Below are 24039 nucleotides of genomic sequence, written 5' to 3'. Positions count from 1 at the left end.
GGACAGATAACTGACCAAGAATTCCTCCCCATCCGGATAGACTGGTATCCGTGGTCACTATCGTCCAATATATTGGCAGAAATGACTTTCCCTGGCTGAGCATTGGAGACCGAAGCCACCAAACCAGAGACTCTCTGGTCTGTTTGTTCAATCGTATCTGATTGTCCAGGGATTCCGGATTCCGATTCCATCTGAGAAGAATCTCTTGCTGAAGAATTCGGGTATGGGACTGGGCAAATGGGACTGCTTCGAATGAAGCCACCATCAACCCCAGAACCCTCATGCACGTCCGAAGGGAAGACCAGCTGTTGGACAGTAACAACTGGACTGCTGATTGAATCTTTCGAAGTTTCCCTACCGGAAGGAAAACTCTCGTCCTGACTGTGTCTAGAATTAGACCCAGATATTCGAGCCTCTGGGTGGGAACCAGAAATGACTTTTGCTGGTTCACCAGCCACCCGAATTCCTGTAAAGAAATCATAGTAATTTCTATGTTTTGTAGCAAGGTCTGAGGAGATTCTGCATGAAGCAGAAGATCGTCTAGGTAACCTAGAATCGATATACCTCTTTGGCGCAGAAGTGCCAACATAGGGGCCAACACCTTTGTGAAGACCCGCGGAGCCGTGGCGAGACCGAAAGGCAACGCCACAAACTGATAGTGGTTCTCCTCTACGGAAAAGCGTAGAAAACGCTGATGTCCTGCGAAAATGGGAATGTGAAGATAGGCGTCCTTGATGTCTATGGACGCTAGGACATCCCCTGGATGCAGGAAGGCTGCTACCGTGCGAATGGACTCCATTCTGAATCTTCTTATGTTGACGAAAGAATTGAGCGCTCTTAAGTCCAGAATTGGACGCACTTTGCCCTCTTTCCTGGGTATTGTAAACAGGTTTGAATAAAACCCTTGAAACCGTTCTGTCCAAGGAACGTGGACTACCACTCCTTGTTGTAGTAGATCTGTGACTGCTCTCCGCAGATCTTCTAGACGATCCGGAGATAGTCGGATATTGGAAGGGAAGAATCGCGCCGGTGGGAGAGATCGAAACTCGATCTTGTACCCTGACTTTATGACTTCGCAAACCCATTTGTCCGGGATTCTGGAAAGCCATGGATCCGGGAACCGGCGAAGACGTCCCCCCACCCCAGTTATGGGTGGGGGCGCACCTTCAGGCTTTGGATGGTTTATCTTCGGGTCTGGAGGGGGCGGGCTTTTGCTTGCCCGACCACCGACCCCTGACGCCTCCTGCAGGAGCTTGGAGGACTTAGTTTTTTCACCCGCTGGACGAAAAAACCTCTTGTGAGCAGAAAAAGAAGGCCCTCGTCTTTGACGAGTTCCTTTACCTTTAAAATTTTGCGGTAAAAAGGTGCTTTTTCCACCGGTGAGATCCTTAATGATCTCATCTAAGTTGGCTCCAAATAGACGCTCTCCTGAAAAGGGGATATTAGCCAATGCTTTTTTGGAACCTTGGTCGGCTATCCAACCTTTTAGCCACAGTGTACGCCTGAGAACCACTGCTGAGACTGATGCTCGCGCCATTAATGGAGTGGCGTCTAACGCCGCATCACATACAAACTGTAACCCCTGTATCATTTGTTCCAACAAATCTGATACCGCCTGAGGGACTTCTTCTAAGTCCCGGCGTAACCACTTGGTCCATTCAGTTACAGCCTGCGAAACCAGACCAATAGCAATTATTGGCCTGAAAGCTGATCCAATCAAGGAAAAACATGGTGCGAGACATAGCTTCTATCTTGCGATCCACTGGATCTTTAAAAGACGGAGCGTCTTCTAAAGGAATAACCGTGGCTTTATTCAATCTAGCAATAGGTGAATCCACCACAGGTGGTTCTGTCCATTTCTTAATAAGGGTTTCCTCAAACGGATAACGCCTGTCAATGCGTTTGGAAATATTAAAAGTGCGTTTTGGCAGACGCCATTCTTCATCGATTGGATTGCCAAAACATTTGGGCAATGGAAAAACCTTTGCTACTTTGATGCGCTTTTTAGTCCCAAAAGGGATCTCAGTTTCAGCTATTTCTGATGGAATACCCTGTAACCTTAAAGTCTCTTGAACAGATACAATGAGTGCGTTTACCAACGCTTCCTCTCGGGCTATGGCAGATGCCGAAACATCCTCTTCACTGTCTGAAGAGACAGGACCCGAGACACCAATACCAGATGAAGTACCTGCAACTGCAGAAATAGGCTCAGAGTCTGAATCCGAGGTTTCAGATAATAAGGGGTTAGGCGGGGGTCGCTTTCTTGCGCCCTGTCCCTGACAAGCCACTTCCACCCGGGACACAAAAGTTTCCATAATGGCTGACAAAAATTCAATTGTGGGGTGCTGGAGGATCCCGCAGACCCCCTCGAGGGGATCCGGAGGAGATACATGAGTGGCAGGGTCCATGTTAATACAGGACACTTTTGCCAGCAATAAACAAAAAAACTTTTTTTTTTTTTTTTTTTGTGTGTCTCCCCCTAGCGCAATAGCGCCCCTCAGAGTACCTGCTTCTCGATCCCAGAGAGAGAGAGAGGGACCCCCAAGGCTCACCAACCGATGCAGTGCAGTTTCCAACAAACTGCAGCCAGCGTCTGTCTTACACAGACTGGAAGGAGCTGTTTGCTTTTTCCCGGGCAGAAGGCGTGGCTCCGCCCCCTGTGTACGCCTTCCGGCGTTCCCAGCCCTCCACGAGGAAGCTGGGCTCACAAAACATGGCCGCCCCCATAGAAGAGACATAAGACTCCAAAAACATGGCGGCCGGCGTGACCTGAGGACATACATGCATTCGGTCTACGGCAAAATGGCGGCGGACCGCCGATATCGTCTTCCCAGCACATCCACCTGCACTCTGCTGAGAGGTGACATATGGATCTACAGAGATACACTGCACATAAGGTAGGATTATACCTCCTATGTTTGCTGTAATGTTACAGTCTGCTGGGTAGAGTGTTAGCTCTTGAACCAAGTCCACTTCCCACAAACACATACTGTATTACAAGGGGGACTTGTAAGTGTCAGATATACACTGACCATATATGGAGGGGCCCATAATATATACTGCCTCATAAATGAGGAAAAAAGGGAACGTTTTACTCACCATACCGAACCGACAGGCACCCTCTCTTCATAATACCCTCTCCACCGAGGTGGGGGTTTGTGGACGCCTCGACTCTCTGGTCCTGGCGTCCAAGCGAGCTTTAACTCGCAAAGTCAGTCCCTTTACTGGGACTCCGTCGCGGCCGACTCAGCGCACTGGTCTGCACGCGCCTTTTAGGCAGAAACCGGGGTGACCACTGGATCTCACATCCAGCCCGTCGCCCGGCCCCGCATACTTACTTGAATATGTCGCGGCCGACCAAGCGCAATGCCTGGTCTGCACGCGCTCGTAGGCCGGCTGGGGTGACCACAAGTGTCGCCCAGTCCGGCATTTTTGCTTGAAGATCTCACAGGAAAAAAACACTGGAGAAAACTACCTAAAAAATGTCTTTTTCTTAAAGAAAAAAAGTCTTGCCAGGACCAAAAGATCCCAGCAAGGAGCTTAGGTCCTTACTCCTGACTAGACAGAAAAAAACTGATTCCCTGTAGCAGAGAGAGGGAGGATATACCCTCAGGGACTGCCCCCTAGGGTGGAGCCAGAACGTTTTGTCATTCTGCCTAGTCCTACTCCTGCGGAGACAACATAACCCAGCTCTTGAGAATCAAGAAGACTACGTCTGTCAATGAGCGATAGAGAAACACTTTTAGATTTATCCAATTTAATCTTTAAAGCATAAGTCCAGTCAAAACCAAACGCTAAATCTTCTCTTTGCCACATTCTGAGACTATTCTATCTAACCCTGTAAAGCAAAAAATCACTGTATTTACCTTTTCTGCACCCGATCCGGTCGGGTCCCATCCCATGCTGATCTGTCAACAGCTGCTTCAGCATGGAGGCGGGTGCAGTAGAGGCACTTAACAATGGAAGCCCCATAGTAAGTCTATAGGTGACGTCACTTCCCATTCATTTCATAGCCGTTGTCGATCCTCTCCACACAGACCTTTCGTCGCTGGAAACCGGATCGGGTGTAGAAAAGGTAAGTGCAGTGAGTTTTTGCTTTACATGGTTAGATAGAATAGTCTTAGAATGTGGCAAAAAGGAGGTTTAGCGTTAGTTTACGAATGGACTTACCCTTGAACTTGATAAAAGTGCCAGATTTATGTATTCAAGCTTCTTGACCCCGAGGCCCTAACTTCAGTTTCTATTGCGCTAAATGAGCAGCCAGAGAATGTGGCCATCCACAGTCCTACTTTAGTCTTATAAAAAGCTTCTAGTTGCCAAAAAAAATCCTGCTGGTTACTCGTCTGATGGCTTTTACCTACCAATATTTGGGAAATTAAGTGATGTACTAGGTTAGCCATAGACAGTATTAGAAAGTAAAAATTTAACCATTACTTTTCTTTAGCTAAAAAGTAATACATTTTCTTTTAGAAAATTTTCTTTTTTGGGCATAGTTTCCTACAAATAACAGAAAAATCATATTTGCATACACACAAATACAGTGAGCATCAAATAACCTACAGTAAGTTAACAACCACAACAAACAAGGGAATTTAGAGGTGAAGACATAATACAGAACAACAGGCAATAAAGTTATTTATAAGAGGAGGCTCTACTTTATTATTATGTATACAACTGTAAGCCTTTGTACAAAAATGAGTCTTATGCGTTGATTGTAAAAAACCCCCTTTTTTAATTTAACTGTAGTCAATTATAAGCCCTTTTTATTTACTCAATTTCTTTCTGCGTATATTTTGCTTTTTTTTACATTTGTGATCACTTGTTCTTGTAGCAACACATTCAATTATACTTTGTAGCAGGAACACAATTGTAGTGAAAGTGACAAATCAGAGGATAGAATGTGCACTTTGAATAAGCTATAACCTCCCCCCTCCCACTCATTTAACCATTTTGCTAATACCTAACCCTCATATCCAGTTCAGTTGTCTTTGGACCAGAAGGTGGAATCCCTAGGGCTGGTGGACAGCTGCTGTCTTCTATATAGTGGATGTATAAACTCTATCCATCTCAGCTTGGAAAGGGGTTGCACTGTCATCTTTGTCAGAGGACCTTGCCCTTATGCTGCTGGTTACTATAAGTTAATAAACTCCAAAACCATCTACAGTATGATTATTGTATAATAAAACAAGACTAGGCAAGGCTTTTCTTGCATCGTGCAGTGTTTACAAACTGGTAAAATAAATAGGTTGCATGGACAATAAAAAGTTGCCATGCAACACGATTCAGCATTACACTTGAAAGAAACACAAGATAAAGAAGTCACAAGATAAAAGTCATGTTTAACAAGCTAGTTTCCATCTGAACAGACAAAGCTGGCAACTGGAGGCAGTAACCCATGTTTTTACTGCTTTGAAGAAGGGGTGGAGACGTTTGAACACATCAATGTATCATCAGAACTCAAAAGATGATTAAGAAAAAAAAAAAAGGAGATATCTACAAGCGATTAGATAAGAAAACTGAATACGGGGAGATGGAAAAAAAGAGCTGTTTTTGGGTTCTGAAAGGACAGCTGCTCACCAATTGCTAGCTTTTAATTACACAGGTATGAGGGCAACACAATACAAATAATAAATACAAAGACTATGTTAAGGGGCCACTCAAAGTAAAAAATGTAATTCTTCTTGATATGATTATATTCTTGATCAAGGACTTAAAGTGTAACTCCACTTTAATATGAAAAACCAGTCCCCTCTGGGTGACTATGTATACTGCAAGGATTTTAACAAGTCTTGTAGCAGGGACCTATCTCTTTCTGTTCTGAAGAAAAAGCTGTTTGTTCCATTAGACCCTTGAAAGACTGATTCCTGCATGGGAGGGTGTGCACTCATTACAACTACCTGGAGCACTTTGTGTTCTAATGAAGAAAGTTGTCATGTCTACATTCTTTCAGAAGTAATTAAAGGCTTGTACACACTATAAGGAAATCAGGCAAACATTTTTGCCCAAGGAACGAAAGTGTCTACACAACTTTCGACAGCAGATTCCAACATTCTGAAGAAACATTTCCGAAGGGAAAAACTCCAAAATGTTTCATGTAAGGGAACAGAACTAATGATTTTCGTTTAATTGTACGATTTGCATATGAGAAAAATCAGAAACAAAAGACTGCGCATGATCAGAAACAAAAAACAAACAAAAATGGCGTGTGTGACAATTTTATATGTTGGAATAGTTTTTTTTTGTTCTCTTGAAAGCTGTAAATTATATTTAAGGAGTATTCTAACCATTGCCGTGCTAGTGGAGATTTTTGGTAACCGCCTCTAATCACAGTAGATAAACTGAAGGAGCAGGATTTATCATAAGATTGAAGAATCGTTCACAACCTACTGTGTACTAAAGCCCGTAGTTCAAGATAATGCCCTGTAGATGTGGGTGCAATAACGTTTGCATGCCAATGCACTAAGGCTGCCACGACTCGTCGACTACAAAAAATCGTCGACGTGCGGAAAATGCGTCGACGCGTCAATGCGTGACGTCACACGCCCCCGGCCGGCCGCCGCGCCGCTTGAAGCATTGCCGGCCGGGTGAAATTCCCCCGCCGGGCTCCGTCGGAGACGAGAGGTGAGTGCTGACCGTCTCCAGCACCCCTGTACTCCCTGTACTGCCACAGCTTCTGCCGCAACACACATTCGCCATCCTCCCCCGATCACCCAGCTACTTACACATGTCACATTTGCGGCACTACACCGGCTTGTAATGGTCTGTACTAGGTGGGAGGGCTTACTGGGGGGTCTGCACTGGAAGGGGGGCTTACTAAGTGGTCTGTACAGTACAGACCACTTAGTAAGCCCCCCTCCCAGTACAGACCCCCCAGTAAGCCCTCCCACCTAGTACAGACCCCTTAGTAAGCCCCCCTTCCAGTGCAGACCTCTCAGTAAGCCCTCCCACCTAGTACAGTCTGTACTAGGTGGGAGGGCTTACTGGGGGGTCTGCACTGGGAGGGGGGCTTACTAAGGGGTCTGTACTAGGTTGAAGGGCTTACTGGGGGGTCTGTACTAGTGTACTGGGAGGGGGGCTTACTAAGTGGTCTGTACAGTACAGACCACTTAGTAAGCCCCCCTTCCAGTGCAGACCCCCCAGTAAGCCCTCCCACCTAGTACAGACCACTTAGTAAGCCCCCCCTCCCAGTACAGACCACTTAGTAAGCCCCCCCTCCCAGTGCAGACCCCTCAGTAAGCCCTTCCACCCAGTACAGACCCCTTAGTAAGCCCCCCTCCCAGTGCAGACCCCTCAGTAAGCCCTGTACTAGGTGGGAGGGCTTACTGAGGGGTCTGCACTGGGAGGGGGGCTTACTAAGGGGTCTATACTGGGTGGGAGGGCTTACTGGGGTGTCTGTACTGGGAGGGGGGGCTTACTAAGGGGTCTGTACTGGGTGGGAGGGCTTACTGGGGTGTCTGTACTGGGAGGGGGGGCTTACTAAGGGGTCTGTACTGGGTGGGAGGGCTTACTGGGGTGTCTGTACTGGGAGGGGGGGCTTACTAAGGGGTCTGTACTGGGAGGGGGGGCTTACTAAGGGGTCTGTACTGGGTGGGAGGGCTTACTGGGGTGTCTGTACTGGGAGGGGGGGCTTACTAAGGGGTCTGTACTGGGAGGGGGGGCTTACTAAGGGGTCTGTACTTGGAGGGGGGCTTACTAAGGGGTCTGTACTAGGTTGGAGGGCTTACTGAGGGGTCTGTACTAGTGTACTGGGAGGGGGGCTTACTAAGTGGTCTGTACAGTACAGACCACTTAGTAAGCCCCCCTTCCAGTACAGACCCCTCAGTAAGCCCTCCCACCTAGTACAGACCCCTTAGTAAGCCCCCCCTCCCAGTGCAGACCCCTCAGTAAGCCCTCCCACCCAGTACATACTGTACTAGGTGGGAGGGCTTACTGAGGGGTCTGCACTGGGAGGGGGGCTTACTAAGTGGTCTGTACTGGGTGGGAGGGCTTACTGAGGGGTCTGTACTGGGAGGGGGGTTTAGTAAGTGGTCTGTACTAGGTGGGAGGGCTTACTGAGGGGTCTGTACTGGGAGGGGGGCTTACTAAGTGGTCTGTACTGGGTGGGAGGGCTTACTGTGGGGGGCTGTACTGGGAGGGGGGCTTACTGAGGGGTCTGTAGTGGGAGGGGGGCTTAATGAGGGGTCTGTATTAATTACAGGATTAATTAGCTAATCAAAAAGACACTAAATTAAGCAAAACAACTAAAAATTTAAATAATCGTTAGATTAGTCGACTAATCGTAAAAATAATCGATAGATTAGTCGACAGACAAATTAATCGTTAGTTGCAGCCCTACAATGCACCAAAATGCATACAGTGCAAAAGCACCAGATATATAACACACCACATCAACCCTGTGTGTTGCAATGCACTGTTGTCCTGAAAATTCATACAGGACCTATTTTCTTTTGTGTTGAGATGCCTGAACAGCCCATGCAATGCAAAATTAATAGGCTAACTAATACAATGAACCTAAATGTATAAAAACATGCCTGTTGCAGTGCACTGAATTTTGGTGTAAATAGGCCCTTTGTGGCGGGAATTATGTGCCAAAGATCAGGTCCCATGGCAGTCATGCTCAATATAATATAATATGCTGAATATACAGTAACCTATGTATTTTGCTACAATTGGCAAAATGTACAGTGGATAACCTTGATAAACTAAAAGATTAGATCACTTCTCCAAGCCATTCATAAAAAGTAATAGACATGTGGACTAACCTGCAGGACATCTCCCAGGTCAGCAGTGCTAATGTCAGGGTCCTCAGTGGTGTTGAAAGGCACAGGAGTTATTCGGACCAATGTTAAAACTCTAGGTTCAGGATATTTCCACAGCATCATCCCTGGACTGTCCTCTGTCTCATTGTAGAATACCACTTCATAGGCATTGGGAATCTTTTGTGCATCTAGATGATAAAAGGAAGACAAGACTGTTACCCAAAGAAAGCAGTAATGACATGTTAGCAGGCAGCTATCCTGTTTCCCCAAAAATAAGGCCTATCTCCGTTTTCTATGATTGCTGCTATATAAGGCCTACCCCGAAAATAAGCCCTAGTTCAAATCCTTTCAAAAATCATGTAATCTGTGCTGTAAAAGTATTATATAATGTCGTCTTCCTCCTCCCGGCTGTATGTAACATGATAATACCTTGTTTACAACGCCACTGGGCGCTCGTGTGACCCACCAGAGCTCTCCTCCTCCTCCTGGCTGACTTCAATGGCCCCTCCCCCTGCAGTGCTCGGAGCAGGGCTGACGTCAGTGGGGATCCCTGCATCCCCCTTCGGCAGTGCTCAGGGCGGGGAAAGAAGAGCTGCGGCGGGTCATGCGAGCGCCCAGCAATGCTGTAAAGACATTACATAAAGACACACACTGGACATTATATAATCCATTTACAGCGCAGATTAAAGATTTTACAAGGACTTTACCTAGAGTTTATTTTGGAGATTACAGGGATGTTGACTCCTTTGCTGATAGGGAGGGGGAGAGAAGACAGGGGACAAACAAGACATCCCCCAAATACAAGCCCTAATGCATTTTTTGTACCTAAAATTATTTTAAGACCCGGGCTTATTTTCGGGGAATCACGGTAGACTCAGCGAAGCTGTGGTTAGATTGCTGTGAGCTACCTAATGTGAGCATCTCGTTGTCATTTGTAATCTTTATAAAATATGCCTACACAAAACACAGAACAGAGAATTTGGTTGCAGACTGGGATTTTACACTTTGATAAATTTGAAATTTAATATGAAATATGATAAATTAGAATTTTTTATAAAAATATATTATAGGGCTAACCCACCCATGTAACAATATTCCAGAAAAGCCCATTTCTAAGATAGAGAGAAGTGAACATGTACAATTTAAACTATAACTAATGGCAAAGTTTTCCCTAAAAATGACAGTAAAGGAAAATCTCAAATTTTGGGTTTTCCCCAGAAAAGTTATAGAGGTGAAATTATCCAGTAGGGACACGAGTTCTGGTGACCTGGGGGTCCCTAAGAGATTTCCCTAATTGGCAGGGACTTTTTCTCATGTCCTGTTTTGGCTATGGGACAGGAAGTGAAGGGAATGGTACACAGATGGCAAACATAGTTCTACTTTGCCTATAGTTCTACTTTAAAAATACTAAAATATTTCAGCATATATATACAATACATTCGATCATCCCCTCTCCAATCTATTCAAAGCAAAACATTTTTATGTTAGGGATCTGTTTTAACTTCCTTACCAGCATCCTGAATATACTGAAAAAGGCCTGTTCTCAGGTCATCAGAACTGTGTTCCGTCTTACAGGCTGCGGGTCTAACTACAGCAGGCGATACTGGGAGAACGGGTTGTTCAGAACTTGGTGCGCCTAATCCCGACTCTTTCCTCAGGTATTCTTGCACAAGCTCATTTAAGAGATTAAAACAATTTAGGTTTTCCTGACCCCAGAAAACCTAGAAAGAAAACTTTATTAGCCATGGAAAGGTATAAAACGAAAAACATAAGGCTCAATCTGGAAGTTATCTAAACAGCATTTATTCACATTGATTATATATTTTATTTGGCAGAATCTGATCCATAGTTCATGAGAAATGTTAAAAGGAAAAAGATAACTTCCTCCGACTCGTGTTCACGGCACAGTATTGCTATTGTTTTCAGTCCTGCTTAATATCAACACAGATAAAGTATCCCATGAATTAAATGAAACACATCGCTATTATCTTGAAGGCAACTAAGATGCCCCCTGTGAAAATTAAACAAGCAGTTTCATGAAGCGCATTTTACATGTGTTTAACTTTTTGTGGAGTGTGGTTTTGTAGATAATTTGTAATTGCAAGCTGTTCTTTAAACAGACCTATGATTTGGCTACATTTACAAAGTTTTTAAAAAGGGCTTGGACTCAAACAAGTCAGCAATACATTACACTAAAGAATACCTTTCATCCACACCTGACAGCATACAGAAGAGGGATAACGCAAATTAAAAAAAAAAATTCGAATGTATGCAATTGCTATAAAAGTACTGCAAGTTAAAGTGAAACTAAACGTAACTCTTAGAAAACTGTGAGCAGGCAACTCTTTATTGCAGAAGAGACATGCTATGTCTCTTCTGCAATGATACACACTTACCTGCCTGCTCCCAGATTTCTATTGCCGAATTCCATGCCCATGTGCGGGATGACATCATCCCCTACCAGTAAGTCAAGAAAAGGAAAAACCTGGCACCCTTACAGAAGATGACAGTGGCCGATGAGGGGTGTAACAGCCGCATCGCTGGAAGGTGGAGGAAAGTATATATTTATGAGTTTAGTTTTGCTTTTAAAATTAAAGATTAACCATATGGTAACTGATTGACCTGTATTTGCTGCAGCACATTGTATCATAAACAATCTTTTTTGTTACTTCTAATATTTTTACTGAAATTTAGGTTTAACAGTATGAAGGTGGAAGTCAGCTTATCAAGGGTTACAGATAGGAAATTCTTATAAAGGTTCAACCTCTATAGAGGACCCAATTACAGGAAAAGGATTGATTTATGGATTATGAGAATGACATTCATAGCACATATATAATGTGCTATGAATAGAGCGCACAGGCTGAGAGGGTGGGCATAATTGGCACAATTGATGAGTGTCTGTCACTGATATTACCCCTGCTTACTGGAAGATCACCATTGTGGGGCTAGTAAGTAGTGTCCCTGGTGCTGTTTAATAACATATGCCTCCTTTCCCCTTCCCTGTTATCTTTTTTTTAAGCTAGCTTTTTTGTAGAAAGTACAGCTCCATTATATAGATTTTAACATCTCGCTCTTTTGGTAACTAAACCATTATTATTATTTATTTGAATAACTCTGGCTCTTCCCACACTTGCAGATTTATCACAAAAAAAGTAAAAATTATGCTTTTGATACAATTGAAGATGTTTGACACCAGGAGTCCCGTACACATTTTGTTTTGATATTTGGTCCCTATGTTTGCTCAATACTTTGACAGCCATTCAACTTAGAAAAATGATGTTGCTGTTTAGATACTCCGAATGGTACAATACACAGAAAACGCTCTTTGGGCCCTGTAGAATTTTGCTTAGATTGAAGTAGATTCTTTTTGTTTTTTTCTTTTTTTTTGGAACGCAAAATGTGGATATTCTTGAATTACATCTTTTGACCCATTTATAGGTATACAGGTACAGTATATATTGTTTGTTTGAAGGTAATTATTGATAGTTCATTAATATACACAAAGTGGGTTAAATAAGTATTTACACATGTCACATGTCAGTAACAACCCATGCAATCATACATACAAAGAAACCAAAACAAATTTGTTTGGAAATTAATTTGTAATAAAGATTCGTAATAAAATGGAATGACACAGGAAAAATATTGAAAATGCTAACTGAAATTTATTTGATACTTCGTACAAAATCCTAGTCGCATGCACCGTTCAGGTGTAATTTTGGCCCATTCTTCTACAGACTTCAAATCTTGAAGGTTACGTGGGCCTCTTCTTTAAACTCTGAACTTTCCATAGATTTTCTATTGGATTCAAGTCAGGTGATAGGCGGGGCCATTCTAGCAGCTTTATTTTCTTTCTTTGAAACCAATTGAGTTTCTTTGCCTTTGTGTTTGGGATCATTGTCTTGCTAAAATGTCTACCCTTGTTTCATCTTCCTCATCATTTTAGATGGCAGTAGATTTTTATCAAGATTGTCTTTGTACATTTTTCTATAAATTTTTCCTTCAGCCATATGAAATTTGCCAGTACCATATTCCGAAAAACAACCCCACACCATGATGTCCCCACTGCCAAACGTCACTGTTGGTATGGTGTTTCTGGGGGGGATGTGAGCGCATGTTGACCTCCAAACATGGTGTGTATTATGGCATTCAAAGAGTTCAATTATAGTCTTTTCTTACCAGACTATATTATCCCAGTATTTTACAGGCTTGTCCAAATGTTGTGCAGCAAACTTTAAACAAGCTTCAACATGCTTTTTCTTCATGGGGCTGTGCTGACTTTTGACTTGATAAATCACAGGGGACCAATACTAGCAGATGACATGGTTCCCAAAATCATCACTGACAGTGGAAACTTCACCCTGGACCTCATGCAGCTTGGATTCTGTGCCTCTTCACTCTTCCTCCAGACTCTTAGACCTTGATTTCCAAATAGAATGCAACATTTTCCACAGTCCATTATTAACTTGGAGAGCCAGGTCATCTGATGGTGTTGGTCCACTGTGTTTTATCAAGTACAAAGTCATCGCAGCCCTCTATCAGGAAATTCTAGAGCATTTCATGCTTCCTTCTGCTGACCAGCTTTATGGAGCTGCTGATTTCATTTTCCAGCAGGACTTGGCACCTGCCAACACTGCCAAAAGTACCAATACCTGGTTTAATGATCATGGTATCACTGTGCTTGATTGGCCAGCAGACTCACCTGACTTAAACTCCATAGAGAATCTGTGGGATATTGTCAAGAGGAAGATGAGAGACACCAGACACAACAATGCAGATGAGCTGAAAGCCACTATCAACGAAACCTTTGCTTCCATACCACCTCAGCAGTGACACAGGCTGATCGCCGCCATGCCACACCACATTGATGCAGTAATTCATGCAAAAGGAGCCCCGACCAAGTATTGAGTGCATACTATACTGCAGTGGTCCTCAACTCCGGTCCTCAGGGCCCACTAACAGGCCAGATTTTAAGTATTACCTTGGGGAGATGCAGACTAGAGTACTGCAATCACTGATCAGCAAATTATATCACCTGTGATGAATTTCAGTTATCTTGCAAACCTGGCCTGTTGGTGGGTCCTGAGGACCAGGATTGATGACCACTGCTATACTGTACATGGACATACTTTTCAGTAAGAAATAAGCCAACATTTCTGTATTAAAACTTTTTTTTTTTTAATTGGTCTTATGTAATATTCTAATTTTCTGAAATTCTGAATTTTGTGTTTTCACTAGCTGTAAGCCATAATCATCAAAATTAAAAGAAAAAAATGCTTGAAATAAATCACTCTGTGTAATGAATCTATATAATATATGAATTTCACTTTTTGAATTGAATTACTGAAATAAATTAACTTTTTGATTATATTCTAATTTTATGAGATGCACCTGTATATGTGATTTCAGATCTATTTGATATGTCCTAGAGATATTTGGGATATGAATATTTCTGATTTGTGTCTATCTTCTGTGCTATATTTATGTAAATGTATTTATTTATTTAGCATTTTTTAAAATGCAAATAAATATTTTTAAAAAATCACGAAACTTCAGCTTTATAGTTTATAATGATGGGAAAATATATTTGTTGAGGATGTTTCCTCCAAGCGGCAGCTAGGAGTTGGTATCACCATTAGAATTTTAAAAAGTCTTAACAATTAGGTCAGGGATAATAAGGATAGGGATGGGGGAGTGAGGCAGCTGGAAAGGGCTTCTGATTGAGGCTACAAGTGGTAGTTTCAACAAACATTAACACAGGCACTGTCCACTGTTCAGAATACCTGCTGATTTAAAAATGGCTACTGGCTTTTTAGGTAAATCATTTTGTTGTAAAATACACATGTATATACCTATCTATATGCACATACAAATGTGCATAGATAGGCCAATGTTTGTAAGTGATGCTACACATTTGTGTCTATCTACAGTCATGGGGCTGATTTACTTGTGTGCATCAACAAATGCCAGTCAGTAGATGAACAAGGTATCAGTCATAATGTTACCCCTGAACTACACAAGCAGTGCATCTCAACACAAACTGAGAAGCAGTACTTCCTAAAATATTAGGGACAGAAAAAACATATTTTACTACTTTTTAGTCACTTTTATTGTTTTTTACCACAATTAAAGTGGTAGTAAAGTCTCAAGAGCAAAATTGAAACAAATGGCCCCCTTGCAGGTTTAATTCATAATGTACTAGTATGCACTGCATTCTAGTACATTATGACAGACTTACCTACAAGCAGCGATGCTTGCATCTTCACTCAGTCCTTCTTCTGGGTTTCATATTTTTGGCCGCTTGATTGGCCAGGCCAAGGTAACGTCACTCGCGTGCACGTAAGCGGGAGTGCCATGGCCACAGCGCACATAGTGGGCCGTAAATGTTGTCTGAGCTGGGCATGTGCAGCCCAGATGAGATTATCTGCTGACAGGAGATATTTAAAATTGAAGAGACCTCTATGGTCTCTTCTGTTATAAAAAAAAAAAAAAAAAAACCTGTCTGTCAGTGTTTTTTTTTTTTTAAATACTGCTTTTGCTACCACTTTAAGCACAATAAGTTCATCCAGTCTAAAAGCTTTTGTTTATTACAGAACATACTGACCTGTAGTACTCCACATCTCACATCAAGAAGAATTTTTGGAGATGACTGTGGGAGGCCTGGGTTCCCGCTATGTTTGCACCAGCTGGCATCCAGATTTACAGAACCAGAAACCGGACCAATCAGATTTCTGCTTCTCTCCTTCAGACTTGTTTTCAGAAGAAAATCACTTAAATTCAGCATAAATGATGCCGCAGAGATTGAATCTATGGGAAAAAATTTTCATAGTCAGGATGCGTATATAATCATAAATACGGTATAGGACTTTTTCTTTTAAAACAAAGAGCTGCAACAAGTTTTAAAATATTCAGTTCTAGCAGCATATAAAAGAGTGGCACTGTAGCTCTCACAAACAATGTACCCAGCCCCGCTCTCTAGCTGTCCAAATTGCCCCCCCCAAGAAAAAAATCATTATATCATTTGGCGCATCATACATACTCCTGGAATTAGGGGAATAATGAGGAGAATTCAACTCAATTGAGTTTTTGGGAGTTAACCCATCTGGGAATGCGGCCTGCATCTCCTGGGATATCCACCCCCTGCTGCTCAGCGCTTAAAAACCCCTAAAATAAAAACAAAATCAAAGAGCAGAAGCACTACTGTCAAGGATGACAAGTCTATGAATTTTACGGTTAGGAACATGACTTAGGCTGTTATTAGTATTATTTTTTCAATTGTTTGAGGAGACCAGAATATGGGGCAAGTCAATATAAATCTTTACCGCTGGCTAACAGTTTGCTGAAAAAGGAGTGGGAGGTGATTAAACTAATATAGTTACTGCTATTCTTCAATCTCAGGAAGAGTTGCCTAAAACATCAGTGCAATGACTTTGTGAATTATAATATAAACAATCTTTAGATATCCGTATGCACCTGGTAATATTGAAATACATGCGGCCCATGTTTTTGGATGTTAATATTTATATTGAACTTGCAAAGGAACCAATTTTTTTGGCTGGTCATGAGGCCTGGATCAGGCAAATATTGCTCCGTGGCATAAAACTTTTCAAAAACTAAAATAAAATAATTCAAAACCACAATAGTTCCCCTTTAATCTCCCTGGCCTAATTGATAACAAAGATACTGTCAGCGGTGGTCCTATTCTCCTGATAAGAATTACCCTGAACAGATTTAATTTATTGGTTTATTTGAACTAGATGTTCATGCTTTTCCCCAGACGGTAACTGAATTTTATGGTGTCATATATAGAACTGCACAGACATTTATAATATCAGTTTATCCACTGATCTCATGAAATCAGATCACTTAGAAAAATATGTTCAGAAAGTGGCCTGCGGGACATAGGCACCATACAGATGGTTCAGGTTTCCAGAATTATAACAAAAGCCATACTAGAAATCATAACTGAGCCATAGAATGTAAAGAATTATTGAGCTAGGAATATTGTTGTGGGTGTGGCCTGTATGAAATTCTATAATGTCTGGACCAGTGATCAAGACAACCAGCCTAAAGACATCAGGTCTGTTCAAAATCATACAAAAGATGGGAGGTTTACAGGAAGAAGTGAGCCTGTATTTCTCAGGGCCCAACATTTCAGGCTCAGATTTTCCAATTGTATAGGTGGTAATGACGATTGCAAAATGAGCAAGCAATGTGGCCATGCAGTGGGAAAGGCAAATAGAATTCTAGGATACATCACTTGATGGATCACCAGCAGGAGGTCCTAATTCCCCTATATAGATCTTTAGTGAGACTTCATTTAGAATACTGTGTCCTGTTCTGGAGACCTCACTTACAAAAATATATAGATAAGACAGAACAGGTCCAAAGTCAGGTAACAACAATTAAGAAAGGTCTGAGGGATAAAATATATCAGGAGAGACTTCTGTTCTCAACTCTGGAAAAAAAGAAAATTAAAAGTCAGCAGTTACAAATCCAGTAGATGCTGACTTTTAATAACAGGGTCCATCACCTGTCCAAGGATCCATCGCCTGGGCTAGTTCTTCCTTAGCCTTTGGCTTCCCGATGCTGGCACCTTAGCTGGAGGCACCCAGCTGTACTGCTTGTGGCATCACAACTGGCTTGCCACTGTGCATGTGCAAGCTGAGCTGCGTTTTGTGAATGGTCCCATAGTCTTCTGGGTCCTGTGGCGTGTAACAGAAGACGGCAGGGAGGAGGGAGGGATGGGAAAGAGGAGAACTTCCGTTCAGTTTAGGGGAAGAGGAGAACTTCTGCTCAGAATGGCTAGTTGATCTGAGCAGAAGTGGGAGCAGGAACCTGTCAAAACTAGGTACCCGCTACCCTGTAGAAAAAAATTACCTGCTAAATGTGGCAGAGGGGGGTGAAGCTCCACTTTAATACATAGAGTCTAGAGGAAAGAAGGGAAAGAGGAGGCATGAGTGAAACCTTTAAACACATCAAGATAGTGAATATGTTTCAGGAGGGTATTTTCAATATGAAGCCAAGATCGAGAATACAGGGACATGACCTCAAACTAGCAAGAGAAAAGTTCAAAACTAATCATATAAGTATTATTTTACTGAAAGAGTAGTTGAGTAGTATTCCAGGTAGCTTGGAACAGACATCCAGTGGAGGTAGTTTATCAGTCAAGAGTTAAGTGGATTCAAATAGACTTGGAACACACATAAATCTATATAGTATAGTATAGTACAGTATATAAATATAAAAAAATGGGGGAGACTCGATGGACCACTTGGCCTTTTTTCTGCCATCACTCTTCTATGTTTCTTTCCTAAATGCTTTATATTTGCAAATAAAAGTATGCAGATAATTTTCATTTCCATGTAAATGTAGCTAGTTGATATAAAAAATGATGTAAAGGCAAAAAAATTTTTGGACAAGGACATCAGTATGCCTGGAGAGATGTTTCCTTTACTTCCTGTTTAGGAGACACAACAGGAAGGGCAAAAAAAATCTCTCAACAGTGAGTAGAATTCCCCTCTTATTTGTCATTGGAACATTTCCACCTCTTGCTTGCCTGACAACACTAAAATTCCTGACAACACTAAAATTCCTCTTATTTATGTCTCAGCAACAATGCTCACCAGAGCAAATAGAGGGGTAGTACAGAAAGCAGTAAAAACTCAGCAAACTCGACAGAGGGCCAAAGTGCTACCCAAACTATCTATAAATAAAAAGGTATAGGTTTGACACTTTTGCTGGGCACACAAGTTGATAAAACAGGGGATGTTTTTTTCACATGCTCAGAAAAGTAGGACAATAGCCTATATCTCAGTAAAGCCATTCACACATAGTGAGACAAGGCCTAAAATCAGAGCACAGGCGGTTTTACAGGTGGATGTGAACAGATGCTTAATGTTAGTCTACAAGCAGGCAGGTGTAATTGAATGTGTGTTAGTTTTTATCGGATTACCTCTGAATCTGTCCAGGGCCAGACTGAGGATAAAAACCAGCCCTGGAAATAATTTTATACCTGCCCCATACCATTATTATACCAGCCCAACAGCATAACGTAAATTCCCCCTGTATTCAGGCGATCATAGATTGAATTACATCCCCAATTAGAAAAGAGATATGGAGCGCATACTGCTTGTCACTCAGATTCTCAATAAACCATCTGTATCCCCCTCCAGTAAACGACCATACCTCCAAAATGGTTGTCCCTGTATCTTGTGTCCAAGGCCGCAGCATAGGCACAGTGCCCCCCCCCCCCCCGCTTTCAAATACTCCCACGACACCAATAGGAGCCATTGTTGGGTCCACATGGGGGCCACAATGATGACGCCAGACTGTTGTGTGCATGCTGCCACTGTGCCCCACTTATCATTTTTTCACTTAACCGGTGAGGTGAAGGGGCGAGCCCCGAGGGGCTCTCGCAGCAGTCGTATCAGCAGGGAGCATCGATAGTTTCAAAAAACTATTAGATGGGCACCTAAAAGACCACAACATACAGGGCTATACAATGTACTAACACACACACACACATCATAGGTTGAACTGGATGGACTGATGTCTTTTTTCAACCTCACAAACTATGTAACAGTCATCCAATCAGGGGCCATCTCCCACAAGGGGAGGGGGAGATAGAAAGCGCCCTAGCCTGAACAATACATCCCCGTCAACCAGACGGGCGGAGTGCAGCATGCCCACAAGACCAGCATCCACATCCTCTCCATAGCTATCAACACAAAATTGTACAACAGGTCAACTCTATAGGGCATATACATTACACCCAAATATGGGCCATATAAAAAAATACCACAAAGGTGTCTTAACGTAGCAGAGTCCCTAAAGCAGGGGTAGGCAACCAATAAAATATGGAGATCTACCTGAACAACATTGAAGAGATCAAAGCGCACCTTTTTCTAGCGACCCCCCCCCCTTTTTTTTTTTTCAAAATTACCTAGCAAATCCCTAATAAAAATTAAAGACGGCATAAAGAAAACCTTGAAAAAACTACTAAAAATATAAACTTAGCCTACCTTAACAGTTAGCTTCAGTGAGAACCTCTTCACTTTCAATCACATTTTGTTTTGTTTGTCTGGGGAGTAATTGGCTGTTCCCACTAGTCTGATACCAGAGTCCATCATGAAGGCAGAACATCTAGTATTGCAAGCTGATTTTCTTGCTTAGTTTCGGGCCTGGCTATTTGCTGTGATTTCTGGCCAGTGTAAGTAGGATGTAGGGCAGCATCCAGGGCTCAGTCATGGGTAGAAGAAATCCAATGTTGAGACCGCACTCAAGGCAATTAGTTGAAATCAATGAACAGAAACCTGTGTGGTTATGAGTAAGCGATCTGTTGTATCGTGAAACGCGTCAACCCATCTGTTTGTGCACTGTCTGTATGTTTCATCTATGAGGAATAAAATAATTAATTGATTTCAACTAATTGCCTTGAGTGCGGTCTCAACTTTGGATTTCTACTATTTTGGATGACGGATCTGACCTGCACCAGGCTTGTAACTTGCACCTGAGCGGCTTTCTTTCTGTTTGTTCTCAGTAGTGGGTAGGGCAGTATACAGCGTTCAGTAGGATGTAGGGCAGTATACAGAGGTCAGTAGTATGTTGGCCAGCGTACAGAGGTCAGTAGTATGTTGGCCAGTGTACAGAGGTCAGTAGTATGTTGGCCAGCGTACAGAGGTCAGTAGTATGTTGGCCAGCGTACAGAGGTCAGTAATATGTAGGGCAGTGTACAGAGGTCAGTAGTATGTAGGGCACTGTACAGAGGTCAGTAGTATGTTGGGCAGTGTACAGAGGTCAGTAGTATGTAAAGCAGTGTACAGAGGTCAGTAGTAGGTAGGACAGTGTACAGAGATCAGTAGTAGGTAGGACAGAGTACAGAGATCAGTAGTAGGTAGGACAGAGTACAGAGGTCAGTAGTAGGTAGGACAGCATACAGAGGTCAGAAGTATGTTGGGCAGCGTACAGAGGTCAGTAGTATGTAGGGCAGCGTACAGAAGTCAGTAGTATGTAGGGCAGTGCACAGGGGTCAGTAGTAGGTAGGGCAGCCTACAGGGGTCAGTAGTATGTAGGGCAGCGTACAGAGGTAGTATGTAGGGCAGCGTACAGAGGTCAGTAGTATGTAGGGCAGCGTATAGAAGTCAGTAGTACATAGGGAAGTGTAAAGAGGTCAGTGGTTTGTAGGGCAGTGCACAGAGGTCAGTAGTATGTAGGGCAGCGTACAAGAGTCAGAAGCATGTAGGGCAGCATACAGAGGTCAGTAATATATAGGGCAGAGTACTTAGGTCAGTAGTATGTAGGGCAGTGTACAGAGGCCAGTAGTATGTAGGGCAATGCACAGAGGTCAGTAGTATGTAAGGCAGTGTACAGAGGTCAGTGGTATGTAGGGCAGTGTACAGTGGTCAGTATTATGTAGGGCAGCATACAGGGATCAGTAGTATGTAGGGCAGTGTACAGAGGTCAGTAGTATGTAGGGCAGCATACAGGGATCAGTAGTATGTAGGGCAGTGTACAGTGGTCAGTAGTAAATAGCGAAATGTACAGAGGTCAGTAGTATCTAGGGCAGCATACAGGGGTCAGTAGTATGTAGGGCAGTGTACAGAGATAGCATATAGGGCAGTGTACAGAGGTCATCAGTATGTAGGGCTGGGGTCAGGAGGGCAAGGTATGGGGGGTGAGGGGGGCACAGTACTAGGGGATTAGAAGGGCATGGTGGTCAGGGTGTTGGGGGTCAAGGTGGCTGGAGTGTCAAGAGGGCATGGCACCAGGGGGACCAGAGGATATGGTACTGGGGGGATCAGGAGGGCTGGGGTGTCAGGAGGACTGGGGTGTCCAGAGGGCTCGAAGCTGGGGGTCAGCAGAGGATGGCACTGGGGTTCAGGAGGGCATGTAGCTTTGGGTTCAAGAGGGCATGGCACTCGGGTTCAGGAGGGCATGGCACTGGGGTTCAGGAGGGTGTGGCCCAAGGGATTCAGGAGGGCATGGCCTGGGGGGGGTTTGGAGGTTCAGGGGGGCATGGCCCTGGGGCTCAGGAGGGCATTGCATGGGATGTCAGGAGGGCATGTCGCCGGAGTTCAGGAGAGCATGTCGCTGGTGGTCAGGCGGGCATGACATGGGTCAGGAGGGCATGGCACCAGGGGTCAGGAGGGCATATTGCTGGAGTTCAGGAGAGCATGTCGCTGGTAGTCAGGCGGGCATTGCACTGGGGTCAGGAGGGCATGTCACCGGAGTTCAGAAGAGCATGTCGCTGGTGGTCAGGTGGACATGGCACGGGGGTCAGAAGGGCATGGCGCCGAGGGTCAGGAGGGCATATTGCTGGAGTTCAGGAGAGCATGGCGCCGGGTGTAAGGACGGCATTGCACTGGGGTCAGGAGGGCATGTCGCCGGAGTTCAGAAGAGCATGGCGCTGATGGTCAGGTGGGCATGGCGCCGGGGGTCAGGAGGGCAAGGTGCCGGGGGTCAGGAGGGCATGGCGCCAGGGGCCAGGAGGGCTGGAGTGTTAGAAGAGTAGGGCACAGATGTTTTCATGCATTAATGCAGAGTTAGGCAGCGAAGGTGCAGTGGCAAATTCACATGTCCTGGCTGGCTCTGATCCCTGGTGACAATCCTGTGTCGCCTTCCCATCTGTCATCTACAAGTCTCTTGGATCGGGGAGGATGGCTGGTACCTGTGGGGACAAGTGCAGAAGAAACAGCTCTGGCATGGTCCAAAGGCTTTCCCCGCCCCGCAGACGCACGTATGCAAGGGGCAGGGGCTGCCTCTACTGTCAGGGTGAGTGTGTGCCTGCGCGCTCTGGAGCTCCTCCCATTTGAAGAACGGGTGCGTATTCAACAAGGGTCGGCGCCGGCAGTCTATGGGTAGCCAACCCCCCGCAGCCAGAGCTCAAGGCAGCCCCAGGGCAGGCGGCCTACCGGGAAATCTCCCGCTATCCCGGTAGGCCAGTCCAGCCCTGAATCTGTCTAGGTCTAAAAAAAAACAAAAAAAAAAAAATATCACAAAAAACATTTGTCCTTTTCAGCATTTTGGACCTAAGCATGACGGAGTGGAGGTAAAGGATGCACATCCATTTATATCTGCCCTCTTTGCTAAACCACTTGCTAGCGTCCAGCTAACCACCTGCCCTCTGGATCCTGTTCCCCTGCAAATGCTATATTCACCCTCTGGCTCTATTCTACACTCTCTAATCCACATCTTCAATCTCTCCCTCTCTTCTGGCATCTTCCCCAACTCTCTAAAACATGCACTAGTCAGCCCCATCCTTTAAAAGCCCTCACTGAACCCAACCAACCTTAACAACCTACGCCCTATTTCCTTGTTCCTCTTTTTATCCTAACTCCTTGAACGTCTGGTCTACAACCGACTGAGAGACCACCTTGCCGAGAATAGCCTTCTTGGTCCCCAGTCTGGATTTCGGCCTCAACACTCCACAGAAACTGCTCTGCTAAAACTAACAAACGATCTACTAGCGGCCAAAACCAATGAACACTATTCTGTACTCCTATTCCTAGATCTTTCTGCTGCCTTTGATACGGTTGACAACCCCCTCCTCATCAAAAAACTCCACGCCTTTGGTCTCCGTGACTGTACTCTTCATTGGATCTCTTCCTACTTATCCAACCGCACCTTTAGCGTTACTTACAATTCTACTTCCTCCTCTCCTCTTCCTTGCTCTGTTGGGGTCCCCCAAGGTTCTGTTCTTGAACCTCTCCTATTTTCAATCTACACCTCCTCTCTGGGTCAGCTGATAGCCTCCCATGGCTTCCAATACCATCTCTACGCTGACGATACCCAAATCTGTTTATCCGCCCCTCATCTCACTCCCTCAGTCTCCTCACGTATCACTAATTTACCAGCAGATATATCAGTCTGGATGTCACACCACGTCCTCAAACTTAATCTATCCAAAACATAATTCATAATTTTTCCTCCCCCATGTGCCCCTTCCCCTGGTCTCTCTGTCAAAATCGATGGCACACTTATCAGCCCATCCACGCATGCCAAGGTCCTATGTGTAATCTTGGACTCTGAACTCTCCTTCAAGCCCCACATCCAATCACTGTCCAAATCTTGCTGCCTTAACCTCCGCAACATCTCCAAAATACGTCCCTTTCTAACCAGTGACACAACAAAGCTCCTAGTTCACTCACTTGTCATCTCGCGCCTCGACTACTGCAATTCCCTTCTCATTGGCTTACCTCTACATAGGCTATCCCCCCTTCAATCCATCATGAATGCTGCTGCCAAACTCATCCACCAATCACTCAGTGTCAGCTAC

General features: G+C 44.0%; 1 protein-coding gene across 2 annotated transcripts in view; it reads right to left on the bottom strand.

Moving 5' to 3' along the window:
* The window catches only part of VPS13B (vacuolar protein sorting 13 homolog B), a 1502642-nt gene that overhangs the window by 236709 nt on the left and 1241894 nt on the right, over nt 1-24039 (bottom strand). For both annotated transcript variants that reach the window (XM_082257852.1, XM_082257851.1), the window contains exons 37-39: nt 15367-15569; nt 10270-10480; nt 8763-8947 (exon numbers count right to left, since the gene is read on the bottom strand). In XM_082257852.1, the coding sequence (XP_082113978.1) occupies nt 8763-8947; nt 10270-10480; nt 15367-15569 (599 nt within the window). The remainder of the gene's footprint in view (nt 1-8762; nt 8948-10269; nt 10481-15366; nt 15570-24039) is intronic.

Source organism: Pelophylax lessonae, assembly GCF_965119305.1.
Source record: "Pelophylax lessonae genome assembly, chromosome: 5".
In the NCBI taxonomy this organism is placed as follows: domain Eukaryota; kingdom Metazoa; phylum Chordata; class Amphibia; order Anura; family Ranidae; genus Pelophylax; species Pelophylax lessonae.
The sequence above is the reverse complement of the archived record's forward strand: the minus strand, read 5'-3'. Positions and strand labels throughout refer to the sequence as shown.